The sequence below is a fragment of the Sceloporus occidentalis genome, unplaced genomic scaffold, assembly GCF_023333645.1.
Source record: "Sceloporus occidentalis isolate IW3139 unplaced genomic scaffold, rSceOcc1.0.p SCAF_1, whole genome shotgun sequence".
Lineage (NCBI taxonomy): Eukaryota > Metazoa > Chordata > Lepidosauria > Squamata > Phrynosomatidae > Sceloporus > Sceloporus occidentalis.
In genome coordinates, this window is record NW_028316981.1 from 140,613,397 (window position 1) to 140,631,989 (window position 18,593).

Sequence of the window (18,593 nt, forward strand, 5' to 3'; positions counted from 1 at the left end):
CCAGGATTCCCTTGCCTTGAGCCAGGGCAGTTAAAGCCCTCTCAAAGTGGGTTATTTCTGCAGTGTGTTTTGGACTTGAAGAAGCAGGAATGGCCATTTCCAGGAGTGAAGTCGAAGGCTTTCACGGCCGGCATCTGTAGTTTTTTGTGGTTTTGGGCTGTGTGGCCATGCTCTAGAAGAGTTCCTCAGAGACTGCTGGCCTGGAAGAGAATGGGGTGTGAATATATCTATATCTATATCCATCCCTCCAGGCCACAGCATGTATGCCCCCCTCTCTTCCATGGCAGCCTTCTCTGAAGATGCCAGCCAGGGATGCTGGTGAAAGGTCAGGAAGAGACTCTTGTGGAAGAGAGCCCCCAAGCCTCTTATCCACCAGGAGAGTGTGTGGCTGTTCTTGGGTGGGGTGTCCCCCTCTGGAGCGGGGGCAGCGGCGGGGGAGGCTCCTTCCCTCTCCCTCTCCCTCTCCCTCTCGAGCGTCCGTGGGCGGCGCTGCTCCCTCGGGGTCTCTGCCTCCCTGCTGCGTGGGTTTCTTTTTTGCCACGACGCAGGGGCCGGGCTCTCCCTCGTCCTCCATCTCAGCCTCCTGTCCGGGAGGAGTCCCCCAAGGCCCTCCATCCTGGGCCTCCGCTGCCCAGGGGCGCCCCCCGCTTCACCCCTCTGCCGGCAGGAGGAAGGAGTCCCAAACGGGCCCAAAGCCAGCTGGACTCCCCCCAGGCGCCGGGTTTGAAACTGGCCCGGCTCCATGCTGTGGGATTCTGGGAAGGGAAGGCTATGGGGAGGGGTCCCGAAGCCCTCCTCTCCCCAGGACATGCCCCCCTCCGCTCCATCCCAGCCTCCTTCTGCCCAGGAAGACGCCCACATTGTGCCCCAAAGAACCCACACCAACAAAAGAGGTCCTCCATCTCAGCCTCCTTCTGCCCAGGAAGAATTCCACACACACTCCCCGGACTCCTCCGCATGGGAACCAGGGCAGTGGAAGCGGTGCCAAACCGGGTGACTCCCTCCAGTGCGGACGCAGCCTCCCAAGGGGCGCCTCCCTCCTTCTCTCCTTTCCTGCCTCCCTTCTTCTTCTCCTCCTCCTCCTCCTCCTCCATCCCTCCCTTCCTGCTCTTCCAGGCGGAGCCGGGGGCGGGAGGCAGGGCTGGCGGGGCTGATACCGGGAGGGAGGGAGCGGTATAAAAGCGCCTCTCCTCCGCCTGCCTCGCAGTCTCCTCGCCCTCCTCCTCCTGCTCCTCCTCGGGGGCCCTGGTTGCAGAAGCCCCAGCCGAGCTCTCCCTTCCTTCCCGGTCGATGGTGCTGCCCGGCGTCGCCATGTCGCGCTCCGAGGAGGTGCATCGCATCACCGAGAATGTCTACAAGGTACTCCCGGGGTCTCTCTCTCTCTCTCTCTCTCGGGGGGGGTACCCCTTTTTGGGGGTGGCAGCGTCCCAGGGGGCCCAGACGCCCTCCCTTCTCCCGAAGGTCCTCCATTCTGGGCAGGACGAAGAAGCCAGGGCTGACCGGGGAAAGGGGGGGGGGCTTGGAGGGTTTCTTCCCCCCCCCTTCAAAGAAAAGAAAACCAGGGGATGCTGAAGCCCCACCAAGCGCAAAGGTGGGCTAAAAGGGGGTCCCTTGGATACCAAGTAGCCCGAACCAAGGGCTTTTACTTTTGGAATTAGGGTATTTTTAAAAGACTGTTGTGAAGTCCAGAATGCTTGAATCCGTGGATGAATAACAACCCCAGTAATAGAAACTGTGGATATGGAGGGCTGCCTCTCTTGTCGATTTCTGTCTGGTTTGGGGCTTTTTCCTTGGCCCCGGAGGGTCCTCCACTTGGAGCCTCACCCAGAAGCAGGCATTTACCATTTTGAAAGGTTTTTTTGCTAAACGTCCTCCCTTTTTCTCCCGGGCTGTCCTCCATTCCTGGCCTGGTCCTCCCTAGAGGGGAGATCCTGGAGTGGCCCTGGAGTGGCCTTGGCTCTCCTCCTTCCTGAGGCTCCCTTTCTTGGGCGCCAACTTGGTCACCTGTTGCCAGACCTTGGCCAGCTTTCCTTCCTTCCTCTTATCTTCCAGCCAGGTTTCTCTTCTGTTCTCCCTTATGGGAGGATGGAGTGCTTTGAAGCACCTCTCCTCTCCCTCTCTCTCTCTCCCTAGTTTCTCTCTGGTTTTTTAAGCACCTGTTTTAGAGAGAGCCAAAGAAGGGCAATGGCAGCCTCTCCTTCTGGTTTCTTCCATGGAGAGTGAACTCTATAGTTATAATAGTTTGCAACTGCTGAGGGAGGAAAAGCCAACCAACTGACCAACCCACCTTTTGGGCTTTCGAAGGAGGCTACACACCATGAAGGTTTCTGCCTTCCTGAGGAACCCACTCTCTCTCTCTCTCTCTCTCTCCCTCTGGAGACATGGGCTGCATCCACATTGCAACAGTAACCCGGTTTGACGCCCCTTGGGCTTGCCATGGCTTCATGCTCTTCTTCTCCAATGTCATGTTTTTAATGTTCAATAGTGTAATGTCATAGTGGTTTAAATTATACTTTATTATTGTTTGATGATCACGTTTTTGTTTTGGGGAGGGAGGGGATGATAGTGGGACTGATTTTTATATTCTATGAACTTGATTTTTATTGTAAGCCGCTTCAATCCTATCAGAGAGGCAGGATAGAAATAACATTTTATTATTATGGTGGTTAATTGTTTTTAAACTGGTATTTTACATGTTTTATAGTGTTTTAAACTGGACCATTCTAGACTTGTAAGCCGCCTTGAGTCTCTGTACTGGGAGGAAGGTAGGATATAAATAAACATAATAATAAGCCATGGCAGCTCAAGCAGCGTCAAACCAGGTTATTGCTGCAATGTGGATGCAGCCTTGGTGAGGTGTGTATGGATGAGTCTCCCACAGAGAAGGAAAGCCCACCATAAAAAGGAAAGCTGGCCTCTTCTTCCCTCCTTACTAGCAATAACTCTTATCTTCCTCCCCTTTCATTCCATTCTTAAATTTTTTAAAAAACCTCACTTTTAGTGCCCAGTTTGTGTCAAAAGGATCCCAATTTGTAAGCAAGGAACTGCAATTTTAGCCTGTTTGCTTTCCTTCTTGGCTAAAGACTGAGGCAGTCAGTGCTGTTTGTCCGCGTTGTTAGCATGTAAAATCCCTTCATTTAAAAAATAAGCTTCTGCCCCTTCTCTCTCTCCCTCTCTCTCTCTCACACACTGTTTGTATTTATTTCTTTTTGTTCCTCTCCTCAGGTTTGAAATAAGGGAAAACAAGTTGGTTTTGGTCTAAAATGGGTGGAAGAAAATGTCTTATGTAAGATCACAGCTGACAGGTGACTTGTGTGTGGGAGTAATTTTTTCTTTCTTTAGGGATGAACTCCCCCCCCCCTTGCTTTGTTACAATGAAAACCGGCCTTCCAAACTACATTTTTTTTAATAGCAGAGATGTGAAGAACCAGTTTGTGTGCAATAACAATTTAATCTGTAATAAGGAAGGGGGAGGGAAGATGCTTGGAGAAGAGAACAAGTTGTTTTTCCCCATGGCTCCCCACCACAGGTGTGAGCCTTGCTTGAATCTTCATCCTCTTTTTGAGTGACTTAGGAATTAAGTATAATTATCATCATCAATTATCTTCACTTCAGTTGCAGGCAGAACTATCCAAATCCCGTGGTATCCTTAACTTCTGAGTGTTGCGTTCTTCCAAAATATGCGCCTTATTTTTTTTTAACAGCTCTTTGACTTTCTACGTACAGTATATGTTCTTGAACAGATATTTGAAGGCATTTGTTGAGTAATTTTAATTGCTTAAATTCTGAATGTTCTCTACTAATTTGACTCTTGGCGAGGTTAAATGACAGCCCCAATATGGGGTGTGTTAGGGGGAGGCACCTGGTGCATAAATGGCCCCTCTTCTTTCTCTTAGTAATCTCACGCTTTTATATTTGTCCTGAGATTTTGGTCTGTGGATTCATATGCCACTTTTGAGTCTTATTTCATATCATTAAAGTCTGGTATAAAGAAGAAGGTTGTGATGTACTCAGGATAAAGGGGAAATGGGTTTACAGAGGCCCTTAACTGGAAGAGAAACCCTTTCCATACAGTATTGTACATAACAGACAATTATTGCACCATTTTTAATAGGATAATATATGATTGGATATCATTCCATTTGGAGATATTTGATAAGTGCACAGCAGTTAGCTGGCCACTACTGGGCAGTTACTCCAAATTTGTTCTCACCTCAGAATGATGGTGTTCTTTTTAAATGGGGTAGAGCTCCTCAGAGCTCCATGGGAGACACAAGTAGGTCTGTACTATTCCTTCAACAGCACATATGTCAGCTGCAGAAATCATAGTTCTGTGCACAGATGGTGCTATCCATGTGAGGGATGGAAAGCTCTTAATGTAGATCTTGCAGCATCATATCACACCTGAAGGAACAAACACGTTCCCTGAGTTGAGTATAGAACAAAATAGCTTTCACATTTTCCAAGAAGATCTTTGGAAGGACCCTGATCCCCAAAAGTGCTTGGTGATAGTGAAGCAACAGCTATCATATCTTTAGGAAACAAGTGCTTTCGGACTTAATCTGTACAAGATATAATAGTTACAATTAGAGTGGCTAATGTGGGCCAGTTCTTTTTTTAAAAAACTCTTGGCCTTTGCTTGCAATGGTGCAGATCTACCTATCTGTGGCTTCATTTTTTAAAAGGTGTCAATGAATCTCTGAAATAATTCCTTCCTTCATATATCTTTTCAGTTTGATAGTTAACAGAAAATATTCTTCTGGTGTGAGAATGAAGGTAAATTAAAGGGTTCTGCTTCACTGGGCCCTGTGAACAACTTTTAATAAAACCTTGTTAACTTAAGAATGTAATGCAGGCCCTCATGCATTAAACTAGAGCCAGTTGCCCTATTGTCTGGGGTCAGGCTCTGTTCCTTCCTTTAAATGATTACAGCATTAAGTTAACTGTGAAGTGCCTAAATTCCTAGGCCATTGCCATTTAACCCTATATGATTTCTTGTCATTCATTTTCTCTATGTGCACCCTGGCTTTGTCTATTTCTTGATATGGAGTCACTCTTAATTATTCAAAAGTGTGTCCACATGAGACCGAGTCTATTTCCCTCTTTTCCCTCTCCTCACCCCACTTACTCCTGTTAGCCTGAACAAGCTATGCTTCTTTGTTTTTTTACCCAGGACCCAAAGAATTCTGAACGTAATCCATTCACCCTCAAAGGGAAGGATTTAGATCCAGTTTTCCCACCCTCACCCACAACTTTATGACACACTCCCTTTTGAAACTGTGGGAGGTTTCAAATGCTGACTGTATTATGGCAGCTGTACAGTATAGCTAATACATTGCAAACACAATACAGCCAACAAATTGCTAGGATTTCATTCTACTAGGCTTTACAACCCTATATATATTCTTCCACAGAGAGTCTGGCAATAGTGATGCATTGTTACTGCTTTTATGCCATAGCCCTAGATAAATATATTTGGAAGTGGATTGTTCAGTTGAGCTTTTCTTATTTGTGTGGTTGGGACAGGGCTAGGTACCATGAAGCCCTCCAGATGATGTTGGACTCATCATTGGCTATGTTGGCTAGGGTTGGCTAGGGTTGTTGGGAGATGGAGTTCAATAAAATTAGTGGACATTGCACTTTTACCCACCTTGAGATATGGTTATAGTAGTATGCCTTATGAGGGGCTACTTTGATGTAGTGGCTGTCAGGATACAGCATGAGGGATGATTCATAATCCAATGTTTCTTCTCATACTGTTGATAGACCTTGTGATACACAGTAGGCATATATGTTTCTACTGTTGAGTAGAGCTAGAGATGGTTTTGGCCAGAATTTGTGCTTGTGCTGACAGATGTAGCCTGTCTGTGAATCCAAATGATGGCAATTTTCCTTCCTACTGCTGAGTGCAACTCTCTGTGTCCCCACCTGCACCCAACCCTCTGTGCCACTTGAATCCTTGCTTTGAAAGGGTTCTCTACCCCTCCAGAGCAGATATTGAGTGCTTGTGGGGGTCTGTGGGTGGGTGTAAACAATCTCCTCAGGATCTGCTGTTGGAAGAAGATAGTCATCACATGTACCAAGCTGGATCCTGGCTTCTGTGTGTGTGGACCCTGAATTTTCTTGGGAGTCAGGAGCAGCAGCAAGCTATATAGTACGGTTTCCTTATGCAGAGACATTATGTTTGGCATCTAAGGCAGAGAGGTGTGTTTCTGGCTCACTTGCGAAATACAGAGTGTTGTGCTTGCTCCCAGATCAAACCTATATAATATTAGGCTGCCACACTGCAATATCACTTGGAGTTGAAAAGCTGAGATCCTTTTCTTTAATTGTAGGAAAAATAAGTTGCAAACACTTATGATAGTCCTCAAAAGCATTTCTCCTGTCAAAAGTACTAGTAACATCCACCCCTTGCTGTAATTAAGGCAAGCAGTCAATTAAGCTTGTACCAGTTTTAATTGGAGTGGAGAAACAGGTCAGTTATAGATGTTCCTTGCTCTCTGCACCTTATTTTAAAATTATAGAAATCAAATTGCTTGTTTGTTAGATTTGGTGGCTCAGTGTCTCATAAAGATTGCTATAAGTTCTGTCCCCTTCTCAGTTGTTTATGATGAAGCAACAACTGTGGTTAAATGAGAGCAACTATAATTGACTACATGACACAGACTAAAATAATGTATGTTAAACAAAGGCTATACCTATAACAGTAAGAAATAGAAGTGAGGCTGTGTTGATGCCTTAGATATCTTCTGAGCAACTGTAGAACATGAAGTTGCATCCCTTTGGACTTTCTATCTAATTGCCATAGATAGAATTACCCTACTTTCATTAACATCTCAAGTCTTATGACTCATTTATATAACTGACCTTAGTATGCTGTATTGTTTGAGTCCTATATAAAGTATTCTCCTTTGGGTGTCTATCATAGGTGGATAGTTTTCAAATAATTTTTCAAATGATGTCAGCAGATGCTACTTATAATCCTGTGTTGGTAGTAGCAAGCATTTTGAAAGTGCATTTCAGCTATCAAAGGTGCTTATCCTACTCTTTTAAAAAATTCTTGCAATAGTAGAAATATCTGTATTAGTTGTGTATGGCAGTGGATTATGGCTGAGTCTGAGAAATACTGGCTGAAGAAAAACTAGCGAGATGGTGGTTGAAGAAGATCTAATCTACTGATCTCTGAGGGGGAAAAAGTAGCCACTCCACAGTCCTGTAGCACTCTTGATGCATGGCTACATGAGGTATGTGCAGCCTTTGATTCTTTGGTAGTCTTGCATGACCAGCTGTTAGTACAGTTGTTGTAGGTAAGGCAGCCTGTCCAGGGGAAGAACAGAGGAGAGATATCATGCAGTACAGAACTTTCTTAGGGCTGTGAACTAAAAATGCAAGACACTCCTGTGTGGGAGTTATATTTTTGCATTTTCCTCCCAGTAACATAAAACCATAGAATTAGAAGAGACCCAGAAAGGCCATCCAATTGAACCCCCTGTCATACAGCAATCAAAGCACTCCTGACAGATGGCCATCCAGCCTCTGTTTAAAACCCTCCAAAGGAGATTCCAGCACTCTCTGAGGCAGTGGGCTCCACTGTCGAACAGCTCTTACTGTCAGGAAGTTTTCCCTAATATTTAGGAGGAATGTCTTTTCCTATAGTTTGAATCTGTTGCTCCATGTCCTAGTCTCTGGAACTGCAGAAAACAAGATTGCTCTTTCTTAAGTATGACATCCTTTAAAATATTTAAACATGGCTATCATGTCACTTCTTAACCTTCTCTTCTCATAGCCAGCTCCCTAAGCCTTTCCTCATGGAGCATGGCTTCCAGACTTATGACAACCCCATGAATTTCATAGGGTTTTCTTAGGCAAGAAATACTCAGAAGTAGTTTTGTCAGTTTTAGTCACTCGGCTTGCCCCAACACACTTATCAGTGTGATCATTCAACAAGAGACCATACAGTCAAGGCTGCAGTGAAAAGTCTGTCAATGTGACTAAGCTTGGTTTTTCTTGGTAGTCACCCATCCAAGTACTTAGCTGATTCTGCTTAGCTTCGAAGATCACAGAATTTAGTGTCTTTAAAGTTTAGGGTATTTAAGCCTTACTTATAACTGATAGTTCACTGTGACATATGTGGCCTGAGTGAGTGATTTCTAGCATATACTAGGCTGATTTTCAGGAAGTGCTTCTGTGTTCTCTCAAGACCTTATGGCAGCACATTTACATTTAATTAGAAGAATGCTGTGGCTTACTAAAACATGTTTAGTCCCGAATGTAAGGGAAATAAAACATTTTGAACTGTGTTGGAAATCACACATTGGCAGACTTTTCACTGTAGCCTGCCTGAATGGTCTCTTGTTGAATGATCACACTGATAAGTGTGTTGGGGCAAGCTGGGTGACTAAAGATTATAAATGCTTGGGCTGAACAAACAGGAAGAAAGATGATTGAATATGAAAACTGGATTTCCTTGTCATCCAAACTAAAACACCTCAGACCTCCAAAGGCCACTGCTCTTGACCGATACTGCTGTTAGCATTGTTATCTGTTGAAAAGCTGTGTTAATGACAAGTTTGCAACAAATGGCAAGGATTTCTCTGGGAGTTCAGGACCTGGGCTACTGTGAGCTTGTTTGTCCTTGCTGTGTTGGCAAGGGCTGTTCTTGTTTGACTTGGCAGATACAAATTTCTAAGAATTGTTTACCTCCTTCCAAAGACTGTACAAAGAGTTTTTGGTTTAGAGATAGGCAGAAACTGCCTACAATTCCACCACTTAAAAGGGCTAAAATGGAAAATATGGACAAGTGTCTGAATTTCACAGGTCGGCCACTTAAACTGTTATTGGTCTTCTGTGGACAGGTGCTTCTAGATTGGTTTTAAGTTGGATAGTTTTATACAGTGTGTACATACTTACCTAATTGTAAGCCCTACTGAATGCACTGGAGCTTACACCTAAGTAGACACATATAAGATTGTGCTGTTAATATATCTACGGTATGTTTTTTTTATTGTATCAAATTCTTCTACATAAAATTTGCTTTTTACCAGCATGACAAGATGTTTACCAAATAATCTAACCTTATTGGATATGTCTACCACACTAATAGCATGATGTTACCTCCTACAGAACAAACATGTAATCATTATCAGTGAAAATGTACTCTCTTATCTGATGTTTACTTTTAGCTTCTCGCAGATCATAAGAAAGGGAAAGATCAATTTGCAATCATTCCCTTACTGTCAAAATGCATACTCTGTCCTAAGGATCAGTCCAAACCCATTTGCATGAGACAACCAAGGGAGGGAGAAGCAAGACGAACAAGTTGGCAAAGGGGGGGATGTGTAGGCAAAGACAATAATGAATACCTAGGTAAGGTTATAGTTGGGAATGGAGATTAAAAGGTTAGGACAAGGGCTTCAGGAAAGATTGGATTTTGTGCTAGAGTTTGCAGCATCCTTTCATCACGTTACTTCTAGTTATTAGCATTTCTGTGAATCCATCAAATTTACAGTTTAATAAACAGTGGCTGTAAACTGCTGTACTGTTCATGGTGCTACAACCTTCAGAAGTTTAACATATGCTTGCAACATCGGTGAAAGAATATCGGGTGCTATGTCATGTCAAATCTGTGAACTTGTTTGTACTTTAAAATGGTGGATGAACTTAAGCCAATAGCAGTGGGGGGCATGGAAGCGCTCCATTTTTGATACAGTGAGGTCAAATTCTTCTCACTTCATTTGGCTGTCTTTTATGCATGCTAAATATGGGAATAGATTGTAAAAAGAAGCTAAATCCAATACAAGATGAGATTCAAAAATTGCATGTAAGTGTTTATTCTTTCCAACTTTATGATTTTATGGCAAATACTACTTATAAAATGTGCAAATACTTTCCGTTTATATTAAATATTTTTTAGGAATATCAGGCAATACCCCAGGTCTATGTTACCCTGCACCTCCTATGTGTGAGAGCAGTTCCAGTAATTTCTGAAAGCAGTAGTGCCGCTTTTTTTTGGTCTGAGCTTCACTATTCTTGGGGAAGAATGCAAAGGGACTAATGGAGTAGAGCAAATCTTATTCCACATTTAGATCAAAGAATAACCATCCATAAGATTATTGCAAACTCATGCAAAGACCCTTTAAATTTTTTAGTCACTTCTGAGAAAGAGGATGACACCTTTGATTCCATGACAACCTGATATTTTCGCTTCTGATTTTAAAACTAAAAGCAAAAATGTCTCTACTGATTTTATTCTACCTGGTACAATGCGAGCGATCATCTGTATAGAGTTTTGTCTCTGTTTCTCATGTTGCTGTCATTTTACTGCTTTAAAAAGAAAATCACATCTCTTCAGTGTAAATTCTGGCCTTGGTATTTCTTTTAAAAAAATCACTCGATTGAGACTGCTTGGCTTATTCCAACAAGTGATTACAGGAAGCATTGTAATCTGTTGGCCCTGAGTTGCCTAAGGGCTTCAAACTGTTCTTGGTTCTCTTGGGTCTGAGGAATTGCCTGGGTGTACAGAAGGCTCAGCTGGTGACAGCAGTGTAACACTCAGCCATACCAGGAAAGTAACTCTTGCCAGTTTATCTTTGATTGTAATTCACACAAAAAATTCTCAAGGCAGGCATATGGCATAGTTAAGGAATGTGGTGTCCTGTTGTTCTACACAGTGGTGTATTATCTCTGCAGGTTAATGATGACCTGAAAGCAGTTTTCATCTAATTGTAAAAACAACTGAGGTGGGGAAAAAATGGGGTTGTTACCAATTTTCATTAGTCATTTGTACTGTATGGTTCCAAGTCTGATCAAAGTGCGATGGTGTTTTTCCAGGTTTTTCTGAATGAGGGTCACACATTGAATTAATAGATTTGTTAAGGAATTAAAAGGAGTTATAAACAGGGCATTGTGTGCTGAAATCTAGTGTTACTTTTTGTATGCTGAAATGTTTTAAAGATAGAATAAAGCTCTATGCATGTTAACATTTGTGACTAGGAACTATTGATTAAAGAAGTAAGTGAACAATAGGCAAGTGGAAAAATAGACAATAGTAGTGCTTTACATTCTAAAGACACTTTTACTTTGTTTGTGGGTGTGCCACAGTGGTGATTTATATGAATAGAGAATGTGAATATTGGTTGACATTTATGAAAGAAATGGAAGGAAAGAATATTTTGAACTTCAGTTTTTAAAAAACCTAATGTTTCTAAATCTTCATGATTATGAGTAGAATTACTTTGTTTAATGTCTAGGCGGAAACCACCATAAGCTGTAGTGAGAACAGCTTCAGCCAGGAAGCTTAAGAATCACATGTAATGCAAACCATAAGGGTGATCCTAACTTCTTCAGGAAGTAGGAACAGAATGTACAGCTTCCCAGATGGAAAGTTCTCTACTAGGCTTGTTAGATTGGCAGTAAGCTTGTTTTCCAGTAATGCTGTTGATTTTTTATGTTGCCTTTAGTGTGTATTTGTTTTTCTGGTAACCAGTTATGCACAGCATCAGTACCTGCTCAACTGAGAGAGGAGAGTAGTTTCATTTCAGTGGTAGGTACTTGGATTTTTCCAACTATTATTTCAGTCTTCTGCTCTGAAGCTGTGGAACCTAATGAAATGTCTGTGCCTCATCATTTGTCTGCATGTCCATTTCTATTCAACCACACCCCTCTGAATGGTTCTCCTGGAGGAATTGATGACATTGAATCAGTAATATAGCAGGATATTGTTAAATGTTGGGTTTCTGGGACTGGGATGCTAGAAAGAAGGTTAGTCTGGATATCCCTGCAGTTATTACTCCTTTAATTGATATAATTACATTATTTTTGAAATTATTTATGTATTTCATTCAGTGTGGTCTAGCTTTCATCACACTGCCATACCCTCTGCCTCAAATCTACGTATCTGCTTCCAAAACTCTGTGTTGCAAATAATGTAACACAGAGAATTAATGACTGAACAAAAAATATTTCAGTTTTTGCAGTAGCTTTGTCTGTTTTCCACATATAGGAAAGGAACATGTTGATTCTTAGTGTGATTGACTCTTTTCCTCCATATGGTGCTTGGTTCTTTCTACTACTGTACCCATCTTATTCCTGACTTTGATACTTTATCACAGTAGTTTGTAACCTTTTCTTTACCTTCTATTTCTGTGAACCTCCAAGACTAAATTCAAGATTTAAAAGCATAATAATAATAATAATAATAGAAATAGTAATAATAGTTTAATGCCTGAACACTGATCCATTAACAATTACACCATTCATAAAACCTTCCTTCCAGTTTGCAGCTGGAGAAGACTGAACGGCAAGGTGCAGGCCCAGAAAGGGTGAACAGGCAGGCAAGCAGGCAAGGAAAAAGGGTCTGGCAGCCCTCCTCAACACTGATGTTAGTAGTTGAGAATTTGAAAGAAAAGGTTGGTACCTCCAGGTGAAACTCTGGGGCAACTGATTGCATTTTCCACGGGATTGTCTCACTGGGAGCTTTTCCTACAGTGCTTCAGCTCCTTGTTTTAGTTGTGCCACCTTACCCCTGGCAAAGAGTATAGGGCAAAGGCTGTCTGCTCATCTTCTCCACTGTTGCTCAGTTGCTCAGTCCTCTTCATCTTCGCAACAGATCAGCCATGTGACAGGCAACATGCAGCCTGCCAGCTTACCTGCTTTTGCCTTGACTGCTGTCACACAACTGTTCCAGTGTGGGGAGGAGGTGATCTGAGAAACCTTCAAGCCTTCACTGCACCCCTGTAAGGACATTGCAGCCCTCTTGGAGTCTGAGGACTGCATGTTAAGAACCACTGCTCAATATGATGTTTCTACCATTCCTCCTCTGGCTATTGTTTAGAAAACAGCTGCTTTTTTGTCTATATCAGGTGTGGGCCACATGTGGTCCTCCAGATGTTATTCGGTGGCAACTCCCATCAGCCCTAGCCAAGATAGCTGTACAGTAATTGTGTGGAATGATGGAAACTACAGTCCAGCAATATGTGGAGGGCTTGGTGCATATCAAATCATTGTTAGCCCTCTCCTTTTAAACAGTAGCCTGTCCTAAGACGACCATCTTTAAAAGGCTTTGATTTTAGGGAACTAGGATTACAAGAGTTCTCCCTCAGAATGATTGCATTTAATGAGATAGTGGAAGGAGCTGTCAGCTTCCCCCTCATTGTGGCTGCAACTACAATCGCTTGCCCACACATGTGGAATAATTACAGGGGGAGATGGAGAAAGCTTGGCACCTACCACCAACGTAATCCCACTTCTCCTTTACTGTGACTCATCCTGGTGGCTCTCATTGTGGTGCTGATGGAAGTCTTATCACCTCTGCTAGCCCTTTCTGAGAATTTACATCAGACAGCACATCAGAAATGTATACTAAAGGGAGATGCAAATTCACCAGCCTAGGCACCACCGTTTAAAAAAGTGCTTGGGTTTTATATATATCTGAAATTTGAACAGGAAAACAACCACTGTTCTCCATAACAAGCTTGCATTTAAAGCATGCAATCGAAAACATTCCATCCTCCAGAAACCTAGAGGGCTGCTGTGCCATTATTAAAAACTTCAATCCCGTTTAGTTCTAAAGTGAGACATTTTCATGCTGGAAAATGGTGAGCTGCTTCAAGCAGGCCTTTCTGAAGAGATTGGGGGGAAAACCTCGTCTTCACCCTTAATCTCTATTTGCCTTGGATGAGCATAGCCAGTATTCCTTATCATGACTTGCTGTACATCAGATGCAATAAATGTCAGCTCAAGCAGAACAGCTGATTGCCTTATTATCTCGAAGTCTGGAGGGAAGAGGAGAGATTCTTGTTCAAATGAAGCCAAATTAGAATGGTGGGTGGCTGTCACGTCCTGACAGCTAGGGGAAGATATGCAGGCTGACAGAGGAGAGCCTTGGCCCCAGAGGCTCCATTTATGCCACCTTGTATATGTCATGCTTTGTGATCACCCCCTGCATGCCTCTGGCTGAAATGTTTGGCATTGTATGAAGCCCTGTGAAAATACAATTATTGACTGATGATGGTTGGGGTGTAGAGGCATTGCTGTTATCACTTGAGACCCAACTCCCTGTGCTATTTCAAGATGGGTTCCTGTGTGAATTTGTGTTTAATTATTTCCATGCTAATTGGCTTTCATTCAGCATAGCTGTTGGTTACGTCTGTACAAGGAAGCAAGACAAACATCTGACAAATGCACAAAATACCTATAGATGTTCTCAGGAGGATGTTGCATCCATTTTGTACCACTAAAGTAAAATTGATGAACTACAGGACTGAGATTGATCTTCATTGTTTCCTGATGGCTAGTTTCTGTACTTCTTATTGTCTAAATCACTGTCAAATAGAGAAGAACAAGACATCTCTTCCACAAGATCTGAAAAAATAAAAGGAAAATTTAAAGCAAGAGTGGAGATGCTCTATGACCAGCAGGGGAACACACTGAATGACCAAGTAGAACTAAAAAAATGAAGGAAACACTGCATGGAAGAACTATATAAAAGAGATGAAAAGGTGACAGATTCATTCGAGGATGAACCATATGAAGATGAACCTCCAGTTTTAGAAAGTGAAATAGAAGCTGCACTCAAAGTGACTGAGAGAAATTAATCACAAGAAACAAAGCATACCAATAGAGCTGCTTCAGGCTAAAGAGACAACTTCTACTAAAATCAGTTAACAAATATGAAAAATAAAGCAATGGCTTGCAGATTGGAAATGCTCAATATACATTCTAGACCCCAAGAACCAGGAATTGTAGTAACAGCAGGAGCATTGCATTAATTTCCCATGCTAGCAAAGTTATGCTCAAAATTCTACAACAGAGAATTTCAGTGCATATATAGAGGAAGAAATGCCAGCTTCCAAGCTGGTTTGAGAAAGAAAGGAGACATTGGGGCAGTACAGATGGCCGGGTAGAAGTCGTCCCTGTAATCCCCGCGCCTGTGCTGCAGCATCCATATGCTGCAGCACCGACGTGTCATCCAAAAGGAGCTGCTATAGGCTGCTCCTTTTTCACATCATCATAAGGACTGCGACACAGCCCTATGACGCCTCTACCACCCAGAGGGATGCCAGTGCTCACGCACCCTTACGTCACAAGGCTGTGCCCCATGTGGATGGGGCTGCAGCCTTGTGACGTAATGGTGCCAATATTAGGGCTTGGCGCATATCGATGCTGTGCTGTATCAAGCCCTAATACCGGCACAAACAGCTCGTCTGTACTGGACCATACTTTGGATAATGGAGTGCACAAAGGACTTTGAAAAGAAAATTAGTCTGTGATTTTTAGATTATAGGAAAACCTTTGTATAGATCATGAAGAAATATGGATCACTCCTAATGAAAAGGGTGTGCCACAAGATTTGTTTGTCCTAATGTGTAGCCTATACTCAGGATGAGAGGCTACTGTTAATAATAATAATAATAATAATAAGTTTTATTTATATATATCACGCATCTCCCTGCGGATCGAGGCGGGAGTACAACACAATTTTAAAATTAGTTAGTTAAAAGACATTCTCATGATATAAAATCTTAAGAACACATCAAAAAACCTATACAGGTACAATATCAGCATCTAATTTCCCATACATGCTCTGAATGAAGTGTCATCTTAAAGCTGTTATAGCAGATCTGGGGGGATAGGCTCGCCGGAAGAGATCCGTCTTGAGTGCCTTTTTGAAGGCATCTAAGGTGGTAATAAGACGGATCTCCACCGGCAAGCCATTCCACAGTTTGGGAGCCATAGCAGTGAATGCCCTGTGGGAAGTAGACCTTAGTCTGGTCTTTGGACAATCCAATAGATTCTTCCCAGTTGTTCTGAGAGTGCGGAGCAGATTGTGTAGGGAGAGGCGTTCCTTCAAGTAACTCGGGCCCAAGCCATGTTAGGGCAGAATATGGAGAAACGGAGTGGTTTCTAGTTGGCAAGGAGGTCAAGCAAGACTGCATTTTATCATTCTATCTATTTAACATGTATGCTGAACATATCATATGTCAAGCAGGCTTAGACTCAGACAAAAGAGGCATGAACACTGGAGGAAGGAACATCAACAATTTAAGAAGTGCAGATGACATAATACTACTAGCAGAAAATAGCAAAGACTTGGAAGGATTGCTGAAAAAAGTCAAAGAAGAAAGTGCAGACAGGTGTGAAAATTAAGAAAACAAAAATAATGACCACAGATGATTTACATAACTTTAAACATGAACCTGAGGAAGTAGGCTGAAGTTTACGAAAGTTCATTCTCCCAAGTTTGTTCTTTGAGTTAGTTTTAAAGGTGCTACAACATTCCTTTGCATAACTTTAAAGTAGACGATGAAGATATTGAAATAGATCACAATTTTTCATACCTTGGCAGATATATTCTGCACTAGCTGAAGCTTCTGACCATTCTTCAAGGGCAGGCCCATATCTAAAGTAAGTAATCTAAGCTGAGCCTTATCAGAGTTTGATTATCTGTATCCTGATATGTTTTAACTGCAACTTAATCTGATCTCAGGATTGGAGGAGGACAGAAGTTCTTGTGCTTTCCAAGCCAACCCCTCATGCTTAGTTAAAGTTGTCTTCAGAACTGTGAATCTGAATGGATAAAAATGGAAGAACTGTGGGAGTTCAAAGATATTGGGGTTGTTGGATTGCAAGCAGGCACCAAAGTTTAGTGTTGACCACATGCTTTGCATATAGATGGTTCCAGGTTTGATTCTTGATATTTCCAGTTAATTATTAAAAGGTGCAATAATAGACATTTGCGTGAATGACCTGTTTGATTTTACTTGAGGGCTGCTAGCAGCCAGGATAGACAATATTGGTCTAGCTGGACAATTTGTTGGACCTGCATAAGGCAGCTTCTTTTGTTGCCTCAAATAGATTGGGGTATTTGGTATATAATTTCAGTAAGGTGTGCTGTGAATAATTTTAAGACTCATTGTGTCCCCTTCTGACCACACCTTGGAGCACAAAGTGAGGAGACTGCAATCCTCAATATACTGTAATCTCAAATCTGAAATACAATTATTAGTCCCAACTAGAGTGGATCAAATGAATTTATGGTAAGTTGATAAATCAACACTTATACAAATTCCATTGATTCAGTGGATCTACTCTAGTTGAGACTAATAATAGGATTCCAGGCCCCAAAGGCCTCTGCAGACAATTGGTTCAAACTTTAGCAAGAATGATGGATAGAGGAGAGGGAGAGAAACACAGAGAAGTGGTGGGAGGAAAAGGTGGTACTAGAAAGGGAGGGGGGAGTTCCACTGCCCAAAGCTCATGTTACCCTTGCTCACTGTTAGTATGTGACCCCCTAGAAGGTTATTCCCAAGGACATGCAGCCCTCATCAGGAAAATAGAAACCCTTCTGCTGCTGTAATTAACTATGTAAAACAAACTGCAGATGTACAGTTGTCCCATCGTTTTTGCGGGGGATCTGTTCCAGACCTCACCACGAAAATGGAGGCTCGTACATATTAAAGCCTCATAGGCTTGAATGGGATGCACCCCCTCATGCATGCCATCGGAAATAGCAGAGGTCACTCCTCTGCAGATATTTGAGGGTGCAGATCATCCGCGAGTTAGGAGGGGCGACTGTATATCTCTCTGCCCCCAACTGAAGAGATCACAAGGACTATCTAATCCATTCTCTTCTACTAGAGCCACATGTACTGAATGGAAGGAATTACATTCTGTAAAGAAGCAGGCAGGTGTATCCAACAAAGTTGTGTACCTGCGAGATAACAGTAAAGACAAGTCTGAGTGCTCTGAACAGGCTTTGTGTTCCTTTGCAACAAATGTGCTGAATGGTTCTAGTTGCAGTGCATAGATACCAGCATTTTCCCGAGTAGTAGAACCCCATTTACATCCTCCTAAGTGGAAGTGTTGTGACATAAGCAGAAATAAAAGTTGGGCTCTACTGCCAAAACTAGTTTTAGTCTTCTGTAGCAGTGCATCTCTGTCCTCCAACTTAAAGACTTAGCTCTCTTAAACTATGTTGTGGAGTTAGCAAATGCATGGTGAGAGTTACAGATGTAAACTTTTGTTGGTTTGGTTGAGCAATACATATTAATAATTAGGTGGAGTTCTGAATCAGGATCAACCAGTTCAGACATGGGGACTCCTTCATAGAATTTGGGATCTGCCAGAATGTAGCTGGTCTTTCAGAAGATATGCATATAAAGGTCACTCACTGCTTTTATACATACAGCTCCCCTCCCATAGCATTCCTGAGCACTGTAGTCCTGGGGCTAGTCAGGAGATAAGTAATAAAAATAATTTTAAAAAATCAATTCCTCATGATAAAGATGGCATTGTTTAGGGATGGAGCACAGAAAGTTCCTTCCCTACTTGTACTTGCAACACTTGTCAGACAGCATGGGGCCAAACCAGAAAACCCGTAGAACTGCTTCCAGCTGAGCCTGTGAAATGAGAAATTGCAAGGTAGGATGCAAACATGGTGATAAGAATCCTTGTAGCTGGGTGATACTAGAGAGCCAATTTCACATTGCTGATTCCTAACTCTGTTGTATTACACAGGGGGCTGAATTTGAGGCTGCCACATGGCTTCTCTGCCCTCTTTTATTCTGCAGCAGCCTCCTATTTGCTGGCCTGCC

General features: G+C 42.6%; 1 protein-coding gene across 7 annotated transcripts in view; it reads left to right on the forward strand.

Annotated features, from left to right (window-relative positions):
- Positions 1 to 1,217: 1,217 nt before the first annotated feature.
- BAIAP2 (BAR/IMD domain containing adaptor protein 2) overlaps positions 1,218 to 18,593 on the forward strand; it is a 165,040-nt gene continuing 147,664 nt past the window's right edge. For all 7 annotated transcript variants that reach the window (XM_089539468.1, XM_089539451.1, XM_089539478.1 and 4 more), the window contains exon 1: positions 1,218 to 1,359. In XM_089539468.1, coding sequence (XP_089395594.1) covers positions 1,291 to 1,359 — 69 coding nt within the window. In that variant the 5' untranslated portion in view covers positions 1,218 to 1,290. The remainder of the gene's footprint in view (positions 1,360 to 18,593) is intronic.